Source organism: Crocuta crocuta, unplaced genomic scaffold (assembly GCF_008692635.1).
Source record: "Crocuta crocuta isolate KB4526 unplaced genomic scaffold, BGI_CrCroc_1.0 scaffold10, whole genome shotgun sequence".
NCBI lineage: Eukaryota > Metazoa > Chordata > Mammalia > Carnivora > Hyaenidae > Crocuta > Crocuta crocuta.
Window position 1 is genome coordinate 249,661 of NW_027527551.1, and position 14,099 is coordinate 263,759.

The following is a 14,099-nucleotide window of genomic DNA, read 5'->3' on the forward strand; positions in this document are numbered from 1 at the left end:
TTCTGTTACCTACACACAATTCTTCTATCATGTGGAATTAAAGCTTTAACAGATTAAGATAGGAAATCATTGCTGGGTGTAAACTGAGATTATTTTATTAAAGATGCTGTTTAAACAAAAACAACTTGACTTCACTTTCATAAACACTGAAGAATGTGCGATATATGACTTGGGTAATCATACAATCACTTTTCAAATTAAAAAGTTACTTGCAGAGTATTGTATGTCTTTTTATAATTTTAAAAGGTAGAGAATAGTTTACATAGTGATAGAGAAAATGGAGCACTCAAGCTAACCATTTAATACTCAAGTTATGGAACGGTTCTATTTCTATATATGTTGGCAGTGTGTTTCATAAATATGACATAAAAATAATACTATGTCAAGGAAGTCTAGGTCAAATATCCATGTGATTCTTTTAACTTTATTCATTGTAGTTTGCAATTTAATGAGTTTCTCGCCTTTTTTACTTTATTTTTTTGGTTTTAAGAAACAGTTTGGTTTACAAGTCTTGAAAGTTTAAGTGTGGATTCTTCTGCTTCAAATTTGATATTCCTCATCTGTTTAAAATAGATAACAGTATCTCCCTAGACGCAGAGAAAGTATATACCTCACTTCAATTAATAGAACAGTATTAACAGTATTAATAGTATTAACAGACTCAAACTCCTTTTTAAAAGATACTGAAAACCATGTAGTTTAATATATTTCTATTATATATAATTATTTCAAGATAAACGTAGCATCACAGGGAGAGACCTTCCTTCAGTATGATGTGTAATTTACTGAGTGAGCTATCAGTTGTTTCTATTAGGATTTTATATTTGCCTTTCGTTTCTTGAGATTTTCTAGCTGTCATATTCCGGAGTATTCTTGAAAAGTCCACCATTGCAATTTGCTTAAACACAATGGGTGTTTCATTTTCTGTGTAGCATAACACAATTTAAAGATGAACTCTTCATTTATTACTCTTTCGGTTATAACCTCACCACAGATTGCGCAGGATTCTGAGGGGAGAAACTACAGTTTTCCTTTCGGATGCCAGTCTCTGGCAGCTAGGATGTTTGCCCGTTCTTACACTACAGATTTGCGTCCGATCTGGGAAAGGGCAGAGCTGGGGCGGTTTGTCCCACTGCCTTTCCCAGGACCTTCAGTCGTTGCCNCGGTTGTTGGGCTCTTGCTAGTGCTGGAGCTTGTGCGGCCTGAGGGGCGCGGGGAGTCAGGGGGAGGGAGACGGCAGCAGCATGGCGGCGGGGTATGAGCCGCCCAACCCTCTTCCCCGCTGTCGCCGCCGTCGCCGTCGGAGTCGCTGGGACCCTTTAATCTGCGTGTGTTAGTTGTAAGCCCGCTGCCCGCCAGTCAGCCCTCCGGCCCACCCACCCTCCTCCCTTTCTCTGTCACTGGCAGCCCGAGGGTCGGGCGGGCCGGATAAAACTCCCACTCGCACCCCGCCCACAAGCCCCGGGGCCGCGACCATGGAGGACGTGAAGCTGGAGTTCCCCTCGCTCCCGCAGTGCAAAGAAGACGCCGAGGTGAGTTTGTCCGGTGACTGCCACGCACAGGCCTCCCCGTGCGGCTCTTCGGCCGCGGGGCGACCCCAGGCCCCAACCGTCGAAGTCCCCACGCTCCACCGGAGCCCTGTTGCCTCCTGAGGACATCCTGGGACCTTGGGGAGGAGCCTCTCTCACCGAATTTCTTTGACCCTCCTGAGACCCCGGCGGAGGGGCTGCTGGGTCTGGTCTGCTTAATTAAAAGGGAAGGGCAAAATTAGTCCTTTCTCCCCCGGGCTCTGGGTTGAGGACTGACTTTGAGTAAGGTTCCCCTTTTTATTGCCACGGCAGTACGAGGGTAATGTTTTAAATCCTAATTTGAGGGATATATTTGGTGTCATCCTTTCGCATGTGGGACACATGGCCCCCCACATGTGAAATAGATCTGGGGCCTGAACTTCCGAAGTGCTCCTTCAAAAAGTTTTCCAGAGTAGTTTGTTTTATTTTGTTTTTTGGTATTTTTGAGGGAAAGCTGTGATCCGCAGAATAAAATGTCACAAAGCTAACTCATTTCAGTCTAAAAACTTAAGTCATGAAACTTGTGGAGGGGAGTTGTTATTGAGAATGAAATTGTTTTTAACTCGTTCTCCTGATTTCTGATTTGGGGTTCTTTTTACTCCACCTTATTTCTCCCTTGACTAACGTTTGTATTGAGTTTTTTCTCCATCTGTTGCTAGTTTAAAATACTTTGTGATGTTGCAGACTACTTAATTAGAATTTTCTTAAGACTAAAGAGACAAGGATACTAAAAAAAAGACAAGGATACTCAGTTATGCCCTAATAGGATCAAGAAAGAAATGAAAATTTCTAGTTCTAAATATCTTAAAAATAATTGGAAAATAAAACTTTTTGAGAAACCATTCAGTTTATACCAAATCTTGATTCCTTTGACTGTCTTCATTTGGGGTTCACATTTTTTATTTGGAGGGATCCTTTGCTTGTGTTAGTAGTCTTTTCAGAATTTCATATTTTAAGAGTAGACTCTTAAATAGGGAAAGAAAGTTTAAGTTCGGTTAGTTAAAATTGAATTTACACTTTTTTCTTTGTTTAATTTTTCTTTGTTTAATATGGAATAAAGCAAATGAGGAATATGCTTTTTGTCCTTAAAAATGATTCAGTGATTTAAGCCTGGAAGCAACCTTAGAAATAATAGAGAGCATTCTCTCTTTTCAGGTGAAGAAATTGTAATTTACTGAGAATATGTGATATGCCAAGGTAACAGCATAAGGCAGTTCAGAACCTTGGTCTTAGTTCCTAGTTCATTGTTTTTAATTTCAATTTTTTCCCTGATCTAATCTTAAAAATTATAGTTTAAAATGTTTGCAGACTTGCATTTAATCTTTTATTATGTATATAATATGTCTTATCCCTGTAATTGTGATAGTCTTACTGGGAAGATAGCTTTCTTTCCTGTGTAAGGATGGAAATAATGCTTAAAGCCCAGTAGATAATGATGCAAATGTTATTTACTGAAAGCCAATTCATTCCTTTTTACTTAGCATTGGATGTTTGTTTTCTTTTAGTTGCAAGTGACAAAAACCAGCTCAGACTAGCTTAAGCAAAAAGAAAAGTAATTCCAGAAAGGTGGGGATACAGCTGGTCTCAGGGACTTACTAGACAGTATTATGATGAATTAGAACTGGCTCTGCCTCTTATCTGTGCTTGTCTCTACTTTGACCATTTCTGCCTTTACTCTGGCTTCTCCACAGATAACAGAGTTTGACTGTCAGCTATCCAAGGTCATACCCTTACATAGCTTACACTTTGAAGAATAACATCTCTAAACTTCAGTATTTAAAGTCTAGAGGGTTGGCCTAATTAACTTAGGTCATGTGCCCATCCTTTGGATGAGTTCCTATAGCCAGAAAGGGGCAAATAAAATGAGGAGCCCAGTCTAGGTTATATACCCACTTGTGGCCAGGGGAGAGAGGTTTATCATTGGTAGCCCTCCCACCAAAATCATAGGAGCATTTCCACAGAAGATGGAGGGTGCTTTCTGGGCAGACAGAACTATAAATAACCATTAAATAGGGCACTCGTGTTAAACCACTAAAACAGTGTTAATTTTCTAATTTGCTATGGAATACATAAATTATCAAATGGTCCTATGTAGTTATGGTGACCAGCCAATATGAGTTTTGTTCTTCCACCTGAGAAGTATTTCAAGGAAACCTAAATTACAGTCCAAAGGTTGCTTTAGTAAAAACAATTCAAGTAGAGAAGCTTTTATGCATGCTCTTAATGATTGATGTGATCAAGCCATGACAGTTTGATGAGCCTATCATCTCTATAAGAATATTACTTCCTTGTTTCTTGAAGTACTGGTCAGGGCATTCTTTTAGGACAGAGCTAGCAAAAATTTAGCGGTGTTCAGATTGGTTTGGAAAAAGATGATCATGCCTTTGTTTAAAACTTCGCTGTGATTCCCCATAGTTTTGAGAAGTTCAAACCTTAAATTTCTTTTTAAATTTAAATATTCATTTATTTTAGATAGAGTACNAATATGGGGCTTGAACTCAAGACCATAAATTTATGACCTGAGATGAGGTCAGAGGCTTAACTGAGCCACCCAGGCTCCCCCAAGCCCTTAACATCTGCAAAGTTGTGTGTGATCTGGCATCTGCCCACCTTTTTTTTTTTTTTTTTTTGAGTTTATTTATTTATTTTGAGAGAGAGAGCACCAGTGAGGGAAGGGCAGAGAGTGAGGGAGAAAGAATCCCAAGCAGGCTTCAGAGAGCAAGGGAGAAAAAGAGAATTCAAGCAGGCTCCGGGCTATCAGTGCAGAGCCTTGATGTGAGGCTCAGTCTCAAGAACTGTGAGAATACAACCTGAGCCGGGACCTTAATCTATTGAGCCACCCAAGTGCTCCTGCCTCCCTTTCTAACCTCATGAGCTTCTCTTCCCCTCGTAACCATCTGTTTGCCCTAGCCATGTTCATTTTCTTTCAGATTTGTAATGTTTTAGGTCCTCCCCCCCGCCATCCCCCAGGACCTTTACATTTGCTATTACCCCCTGCTTTGGCCACCTGGCACTAACCGTGGCCTCACCCAATTAATATTTGCTCTTGAATTAGATCTCAGTTTAGGTAACATATTTTTCATAAAGGCATTCCCTGATTTTGCCAACTCCTCCTGTTCACCGCCCCCCACCCCACCCATAGTTTAATCCTATAGGTACACAAGTCTCTGTAGCACTTGGTATTTTTATACCTACCTGGGAACAGATACCATACTGATGGCTTTCCTCAATGTCTATTCTCCATGATACTGAAAGTTTCATAAGGGAGTTTATTTACCAAAATGTTCCTGCCTTACTTCCCACTGTTTCTTGCATTTAGCACAGTGTCTGGTATATACCATAAGCTTAACAAATGTTTATTGAATTAATGCAAGAATCTTGATTGGTTTTGATAGTAGAGTCTTATGACAAGATTACAGTAGTTTCCTTTTAGATATGAAGAAGAGCAGCTTACACTACCAATTTTTAAATAAATTAGTTGCATAGTTAGGGCTGTTGGTTTTATAATTGAGAAAAAAAAATTTTTTTTCAGATAGAACGTATAATTTATTTCACTTGCAGTTTGGCAACTTAAATGTTAACTTTCTGTTTTCTCTTTTGATCCCCATAGTACAGAATAAAAAATAGGAATTGCTTAATATTTCGGACTGAAGATCCTTTAAATATAGAATGTTGCTGTTTAAACCTGACTAGAGTAGAATTACCAAGGGTAATTCCAAAAAAATAACCATTTTTAAAAAAATAACCATTCCTGGGCCCTATCATCACCTTCTGATTTAACTGATCTGAGATGGAGCCAGATAATTCTAATGGCTGCTAGGTTTATGAGTAACTGACTTAAAATCATCTTACTTGAATGCCCTTCTGCCTGTGTATACCCCTTCAATATTTATTTATTTATTTATTTATTTGTGAGAGAGTGCACATGCATTTATAATCTGTTTTGGTATTTAAAATTTTTTTTCCAAGTGTTTATTTGAGAGAGAGAGTGTGTGTGCACAATCGGGAGGGGCAGACAGAGAGGGAGACACAGAATCTAAAGCAGGTTCCAGGCTCTGAGCTGTTAGCACAGAGCCCGATGGAGAGCTTGAACCCAGGAACCATGAGGTCATGACCTGAGCGACTGTGCCACCCACGTGCCCTTATTCGGTATCTCTAAAGGTTATAGGTTTCAGCCAGCCTGATCCATGTGCTGATAGAAATTAATTTTTTATTTTATCTAATGATTACAGCCTATAACCTTTGCTGAATTTACTTACCGATCTTTGAACATTTTTATAACATTTCCTATCCCCTAAGTTCAAGTTCTGTACCCAAAGTGCAATTTTAATAAAGCTCATGTAACTGCATTGTATGAGAAGAAAGGAGAGAACCTGAAAGATGTTTTAATATGCTATACCTTCTAGGTCATGTTGATGATTGAAGGATTTTCAGTTGTGAATTAAATTTCAGCAGTAGCATGGTGTATATCACAATTAAGGGTATTTTGGTTTAGCTGGGTTGCTTTGATTGGAAAAATATGGTTGGACTGCTTGACTAATCATCTGTGTTTGGGAAACCAATTCTAATTAACTATAGTAATAACTCATAATAGATATTGGGAATCTGCCCTGTTACTACTGCCATATCTAAAATGATGGATTTTAACAGCAGTGTGGGCAGGCTGAGATTAAGATTGAGTGTAATATAGGCTTGGTTGTAATATAAGATTTGGTTGTTAGAAACCTGTTCAGACAGATGGATGTCTGGTAGAACAAGACTGTGAACATGAATGACTTAAAATCTTGGTCTAGTATGCTAAAGGCATTGGCAGAATTGGTAGACAAGGCAAGATTAAATTTGTTTTGCACAGTAATAATCAGAGCTAGGTAAACAAAGATGATAGGCGCTTAAGATCAAAATCTAATGCGAGCACTAGGAATAGTTAATGTCAAATAGATTTCAAAGGATCCATACCTATTACAGTAAATGTGATGGTCACAAAAGTAGGCTGTATGCTTATTTGTTGGGTGAGGAGGAGTAATTTTTCATTCTCTCCTGCTATACAACTTGTTTTTTACTCCTGTAATATTTTCCTTGTATAAATATAGCATACTTGTTCTATTGTATACAGCCTTTTGGAAGTTCAAAATTTCTTTGAAGCCTCTTGTTTCACTTAAAACTTAAGGTAAATTTTGCACTCTATCCCATATGGTCATGTTTGTTTTAATATAAAAATGTTTTAAAGTAATAGCCACTGAAGACACTTTTTTCCAAAAAAAAATCTCTTGGTAAAATTGATATTCCAGATGGAAGCACATTTATCCTGTGTCTTTGAGTGCATTCTGGCATATTTATTGCCAGATATTCCCTGGAATATATGTACACCATTTCACTATATATGTCCTCCTGTTTCTCTTTTTTCATGCATAATTTTTAGAGATTTCATTTTAGGTAAACTCAAAAGTACACATTCTTTAATCACTTTTCTTCTTTCTTGCATCTCTGACAGGTTTCTTCAGGAAGATGAGGCTGTCAGACTAATCAAGAATCATTTTTTTTAAGAAAGGGGGAAAAAGAAAGAGTCATAGAATCAAGTGCTATGTATCTCCAAAATGCGTATCTGTCATGTGCTTATTCTGTGGCAGGCACTATGCTCAGTGTTAGGGGTGCCATGATGAAAATGACAGTGTTTGGCCTAAGTTCTTTAAAAACTTTTTAATATAAAAGGTTATAACATATTGGTAAGTTAAAGAAGCAAATAAAAATTCATTTTGCACAAATTGATTACATTTCACCCTCTCTTGGCTTGGAAGTTATATACTTTTATTTCTGTTAATCCCTATTTTAATCATTTTATGCAGTCAGTGTTTGATTACTATGTTTGCTATGTAGTTCCTTCTTACATTGAGAGGCTATATAGTGTCAGTGTTTCTGGAGTCAGACTGCTTTAGCTCAGTTGCTTAGACTCTCTGTGCCTAATGCAGAAATATAAGATAGAGAAAATAATACCTTTTCAAAAATAGCTTTTAGAAGTTCCTTTAATAGGAGTCTGCTGGTAGTAAACTCTCTGTTTTTGGTTGTATGGAATCAATTTTATATAGCACTCCTGTTCTTGAAAGATGATTTTCTGAGCATATATTCTAGATTCACAATTATTTATTTCACTACTTTGAATGTATTATTCTTTAGTCTTATGGCTTTTATTCTTGCAGTTAAGTCAAGGACAGTCTAATTGTCTTTCTTTTGTATTTAATATCTTGGTTTTGTCTGCATCCTCTCTTTTCTTAAGTAGCAGTAAAATTTACATAGAGTGTAATGCACAAATATTGTCTGCAATTCAGTAAGTTTTGTTAAGTATATACACCAGTGTAATCCTACTCTTAACACGATATGTACTAGTTCTGTCTATGTAGAAGGTTATTTTATGTCCATTTCTAGGCAACCCATACCCTACTCCATAATAGACAATGAATATTATGATTTCTGTAACTATAGTTTTGTCAGTTCTTGAATTTTAAATGGAATCGTGTAAAGTGGACTCTTTTGTTTATAGCTTTTTTATTGAACATAATATCTGAAATTCATGTATATTGTACTTAAGAGTAGTAGTAGATTTTTTATTGCTGAATATTTCATTGTATGAATATATAATAGATATTTGGGTTTTGGGGAGTTTTGATGAATAAAGGTGCTTTAAATAATCTTATGTAAGTCTTTTTGTGGACATATGTTTTTATTTCTCTTTGATAAATCCTAGGAGCGGAATTGCTAGATTATAAGGTAGCTGTATGTTTATCATTCCATTTTACACTCCAGTTAGCAATGTTTGAGAGTCCTAGTTGCTCTACACCATCACTAACATTTGGTGTTGTGTTTTTAACTTTAGCCATTATTAGTTATGTAGTAGTATCTTGTGCTTTTTTTGAATTTCCCTAATGACCAATGATGTTGAGCCCTTTTTTTTGTGCTGTTGGCCATTTATATATCTTCCATGTTGGGATATCTGTTCAGTTCTTTTCCCATTTAAAAAAATGAGTTGTCACTTTATTGTTGATACATATTTATGTACTTTGGATATAAGTCTTTTGTTGGGTGTATAAGTTATAAATATTTTCTTTCAATTTGTGGCTTGTTTTTTGTTTTCTTAACAATGTATTTTCATTCAGCAGAAGTTTTTAATTTTCATGAAATTGAATTTATCAATTTTTTTCCTTTATGCTTAATATCTTTTGTGCCGTCTTTAAGACATCGTTGCTTTTCCCAAGGTTGCAAAGATACTCTGTTTCTTATAGAAGTTTTATCATTTTTGTGTTTATGTTTATACACATACACCTTTGTTTTCTTTTTTTCATTCAACAAATATGTATTGAGTGCCTACTGTGTGCCAGGCACTGTCATCAAGTGTTGGGAATACATACAACAGTGAAGAAAGGCAAGATGTTTGTATGTGAGGAGGGTTCAGAGTGTGGCGTGGTGAGGAGGGGTCAGGATCAAGATTTCTTTTCCAGATATTTATGTTTGGTGTGCTGCTATTTACCTTTGTATTTCTTTTCCTTACCTTTCTTGAGAATTGTTGGGCTATTTATTTCTGGGGTGTGGTGTCTTTGACAAGTTTGGAAAATTCTTATTAATATCTTGTGTAATATTATCTCTCCTGTATTTTCTCTCCATTCCTTCTGGAACTTAGATTTTATGGAAGTTAGACTTTTAATTCTATCTTTGTCTATTAACTGATCATACTTTTCAATTCTGAATTTAGGTCATTCTATTTTCCAGTTCACAAATTCTGTATTTGTGTTCTTCTGTTTAGTCTATCCACTGCTTTTTATTTATTTTAAAAAAATTTAATGTTTTATTTTTGAGAGAGAGAGAGCACGAGTGGGGGAGGGACAGAGAGGAGACTCCAGGTTCTGGTCTATCAACACAGAGCCCAATGGAGGGCTCGAACCCATGAGCCATAAGATCATGACCTGAGCCGAAGTCGGATGCCTAACCAACTGAGCCACCCAGGTTCCCCTCTATCCAATGATTTTTAATTTCAGTTGTACATTTTCATTTTACATATTCCTTTTGGTTCTCTTTAAAAAATTTTCTTAATCCTTGGTCATACTTCTAATGCTCTCATTTCTTTGTATACTAAATGTATATTGTATTTTCCTCCTCTTAAAATTTGATTCTTAATTTGTGAGTTCTTGGAATTCATCTCTGTGAGTTGTTTCTGATCTAGGTTTAGGATATGCTTCTCCAGAGACAAAATAAATTTGTTTTTTCCAAGAACCCATGGACACAATCTACCCAGGACCACTTGACATTCAATTTTCACTTGACATCACAAAAATAATTGAATTCTAATGCTAAAAGTTGAACAAAGTCCAGATTGTGGTTAGGAAGACCCCACCCCACCACTATCACCATATTCTACTCAGAGCCAAAGCTCAGAAAGGCAAAGGTACTCATCCTACAGGGATGAGGTGAGTTGTTTCCCCTCCCCACCCCCCAACCTCCCCAGTTTATCATTGACTGAGAGTGTTGCCTTTTGGGTGTTATAAAAACAGGTTAGTAGGACCAAACTACTAACATACACACACCATGGATGAATCTCACAGGCATTAGGTTGAATGAAAGAAGCCAGACATAAAATAGTACTATTGTGATTCCATTTATATTAAGTTCAAGAATAGGCAAAACTAATCTATATTGATAGAAATCTGTGGTCACCTCTGAAAGAGGGTATTGCTTGAGAAGAGAAAGGGAACTTTCTGGGATACAGAAATCTTTATTTGTTTGGATGGTGGTTACATGGGTATATTGCTTATAAAAATCCATTGAGCTCTTGAAGAGCCTGAAATTAAGTCCTCTATTAAGAGCAACCTTGGCTGCACGTAGCCCTAATTCCAGGAAAAGCTTCAGCTGAAGCCACCCTCAGACCCACCCTCGGATCAGCCAATCAGAAGAACTGTGTAACATTTCTGTGGTCTGAGTCAGGGCTGGGAACTGCAGGTAGTTACTCTGTACAAACTAGCCAATCACTCACCGCTTGCCTAAACCCCACATAGGCCCTTTGAGCTCACCTTATAATTGGTCATTTTCAAGGGATTCTCAAAGGTCATGATTGGGTCCTGCCAAAAGTAACGGACGCCTCACGGATACTGAATGGTCAAAACTATAACCATGGGTGCTGCACAATTATGATTGGTGCTTATGTGGTGATGCAAAATGTACGACATGTGCACTGTAACACCCCCTTCCCTTTCCATAAAAACCCTGCTTGCCATTGTTTGAGTCTTCTCCTTGCTGCCGCTGCACCGGTAGACAGGTGAGCCCCTGCTCGAGCTTGTAATAAAGACCCTTATGTACTTGCATCGGTGACGGCTCCTTAGGGGTCTCGGGACTCACGAATCGGGCACAACACTCTACATTCATGTTTAGGCCTTTTAACACTTAATTGTGTGTTCTTTTATACTCCCATTTTAAAAGAACAAAAGTAATAAATAAGGCCATAAAAGATCAGTAGATCTCAAGACATGGCTTCTCAGGTTTATAGTCTACTTCTACTACATTGCCAAGATCGATTTTCAACATGAAAGACAAAAAATACTTTCTCTTTATTAAAAAAAAAATTGCTGACTGTCATTGCAGGAGTACTATTCTGTCTTTTCTGTAGCCAAACTCAGGAAGTTTGCTGCTTGGGGTGCATTAAATTGAACACAACCTAAAGAAGTATTGAAAGCGAAGAGTTTTTATTACTTGTCACAGGTACGGAGACAGGGAAATGACTCTCAAAGCACTGTCTCCCCTTGGGGTTCATGCATGAAGCTTTTGTTTAGTGTGCTAGGGAACAGAGCCAGGGCACTTGATACATAAAAGGAGCTTATACATATTTTGTTATTTGTATTCACTTGGGTTCAACTTTGTATGCATAAGTATGTCAGCATACTAGTGCATACATTGTATGGTCAAAAACATGGTTGGATTGTAAAGGTTACTTTAGGGCAACTCAGGGCACTTCTACATAAGTTGAAAGCTTCAAACTGGCTCACACAAGGGGGTATTTCTGGTGGAACACCTAGCCATAGCTGCTTGCTCTGCAAACACCACATTCTTTTCTGCTTTCCTTTTCCCCCTTACCCCTCCTCCCACCTGCTGATAGCTTGCCAACCCTCTGATAGGAGTAATTCCCCATTGCATCCTAGCTAAGATTTCCATTACAGATGTATAATATTTCTACCTTATGTGTTTAAAATACTTTTCTAATTTGGAAAATCTAGGTGAAGGGTAAAGGGAGTTCCTTGCACTATTTTTAACTTTTCTGTAGTCCTAAAATTATTTAAAAATTAAAAAGATTCTGTTTTAAATGAAGTATATTTGACATACAACGTTACATTAGTTTCAGGTATATTACATCGTGATTGGACATATCTGTATTTTTAAGTAGTCTCTGCACTCAATGCAGGGCTTGAAATTACAGCCCCCAGACCAAGAGTCTCATGCTCTACCAACTGAGCCAGCAAGAGACCCCTGGAAAATTCTATACATTACTACCCAATGCTCACATTGATAAGTATAGTTAATTTCTGTCACCATACAATGTTATTCCAAATTATTGGCTATATTCCCTATGCTGTACTTTTCAACCCCATAACTTGTTTTATAACTGGAAGTTTATACCCTTTGATCCCTTTCACCTGAAAAGTTGTTTTTGTTTTTTTTAAGCTTTTCCAGTTTTAACTTTAGAAAGCTCATTTCTATTTATAATTGTGAGTTTTAAACAAGTTAGAAACTTTTGGAATGCAGTTCATTTACAAATGAGGATTTGGTTCTCCATATCAATTCACTGTAATTGCTTTTTTCTGGTCCCAACTTTTAAAATGTTTACTGTCTTTTTTGCCATTGGCATTTTGTATTATTTTTCAACTTGTTTATATTGGTCTGCTTTCCAAAGACAGAATGAACTCTATACTTCTGTGAAATGTATATATATTTGAAAAAAAATTGTTTGAATGTTTTTTATTTATTTCTAAGAGAGAGAGAAAGCGTGAGCAGGGGAGGGTCAGAGAGAGAGGGAGACACAGAATCTAAAGCAGGCTCCAGGCTCTGAGCTAGCTGTCAGCACAGAGCCTGACGCGGGGCTCAAACCCACGAACCATGAGATCATGACCGGAGCTGTAGTTGGAAGCTTAACTGACTAAGCCACTCAGGCACCCCTGTGAAATGTATATTTAAAGGGAATTGAACTAAAAGAATCTTAAGAACAAGTAAGATGTGAGAAAGCCTGTTTGATAAGCATCTGGAGGTTTAGATCTGGGATGGCAGGTATCTATTAACACTCTTTCAGTCCATTGCAGTTATTGCTCACTGGTCATAGTACTCTTCTTCCTGAGTTTTTGTTCACAGTGTTCTAGCTATCTACTGTCAGTTGATTAGAGTTAACATGAATGACAGAAAGGCTATTTGACATTTCTGACTTGGTGGATCAGTTTTTGGGAGAAATTTCTGGAATATCTGTTCTTTTAATTAATGAGCTTTTACATCTGTTGTATGAAGTAACATAATCATAATTTTGGAAACCCAGTTATGTAAAGAATACCTTAATCATTGTTTCTTGTCCCTTAAATTTTCAGGTGTTTGTGAAGCCAATTGAATCTCTTTATAGACTATTCTTAAAGTATAATGTATTTTTTCTAAAAATCCATACACTTGCATGTCACATCTTTAACTTTTAATTGGGTAACATTTTTCAAAATGTTATTTATTTTTATTCTTGTGTTTTCTTTTCATTTTAAGGAATGGACCTATCCTATGAGACGAGAGATGCAGGTAAGATAACCTTTTTGTTTATTCAGGCCAATCCATATTATCATCAAATAACTGATTTCACAAAGGATTTGAGACCTGTTGGCTCATGATCTTTAGGTTCATCATTGAGAATTTAAAAAATCAACATATTTAAAGGTTAACATTAAAAGATGGGAAATGAATTGTTGCCTGCCTTCCTTATAGTAGAATCATGGTGATATATATCTGTATCTATAGATATGTGCTGAATTAGTGACTTTGGTTTTCCTTATCTGAAAAATTGGGTACAGTATTTATATTCCTTTTGGAAACAGTTTGCTTTCTGTGTTTGGCTAGTTTAGATAAGTCTAGAAGAGTTGACTGTAACGCAAGTCACTCTTGAATAATTGTATCTGGTTTCCAGATACAACTTCTATAATGAAGTCCTCCAGGAGACTGATTTGAATACTCCAAATATGGAATGATAAAATGATAGCTAACCCTCATAGCAATTTGTTTTTCTTTTGCATTTCTTTCTTACAGTCACTTTGCTTGCCCCAGAATCAGGTGGTGTCTCCTGCTCCTGGAAATACTTTGACTTTTAAAAATAATGTTTCCTTTCTCTCTTAGTGAAAATTCTCCTTTAAAAAAATACCTTAGTATTTATAAGGCATTTTACTTGGTGCCGTGGGAAATGCTAAGATGAGTCAAATGTAATTTTGTGCCCACAAGCAGCTGATAGGAGAAATCAAACCTCTTCACAAATAATTAGGA

General features: G+C 37.0%; 1 protein-coding gene across 1 annotated transcript in view; it reads left to right on the forward strand.

The window, feature by feature from the left end:
- The first annotated feature begins 1,200 nt into the window (after positions 1 to 1,200).
- Positions 1,201 to 14,099, forward strand: part of STYX (serine/threonine/tyrosine interacting protein) — a 35,442-nt gene continuing 22,543 nt past the window's right edge. The window contains exons 1-2 of the mRNA XM_077768124.1: positions 1,201 to 1,532; positions 13,335 to 13,367. Of these exons, the coding sequence (XP_077624250.1) occupies positions 1,476 to 1,532; positions 13,335 to 13,367 (90 nt within the window). The 5' untranslated portion in view covers positions 1,201 to 1,475. The remainder of the gene's footprint in view (positions 1,533 to 13,334; positions 13,368 to 14,099) is intronic.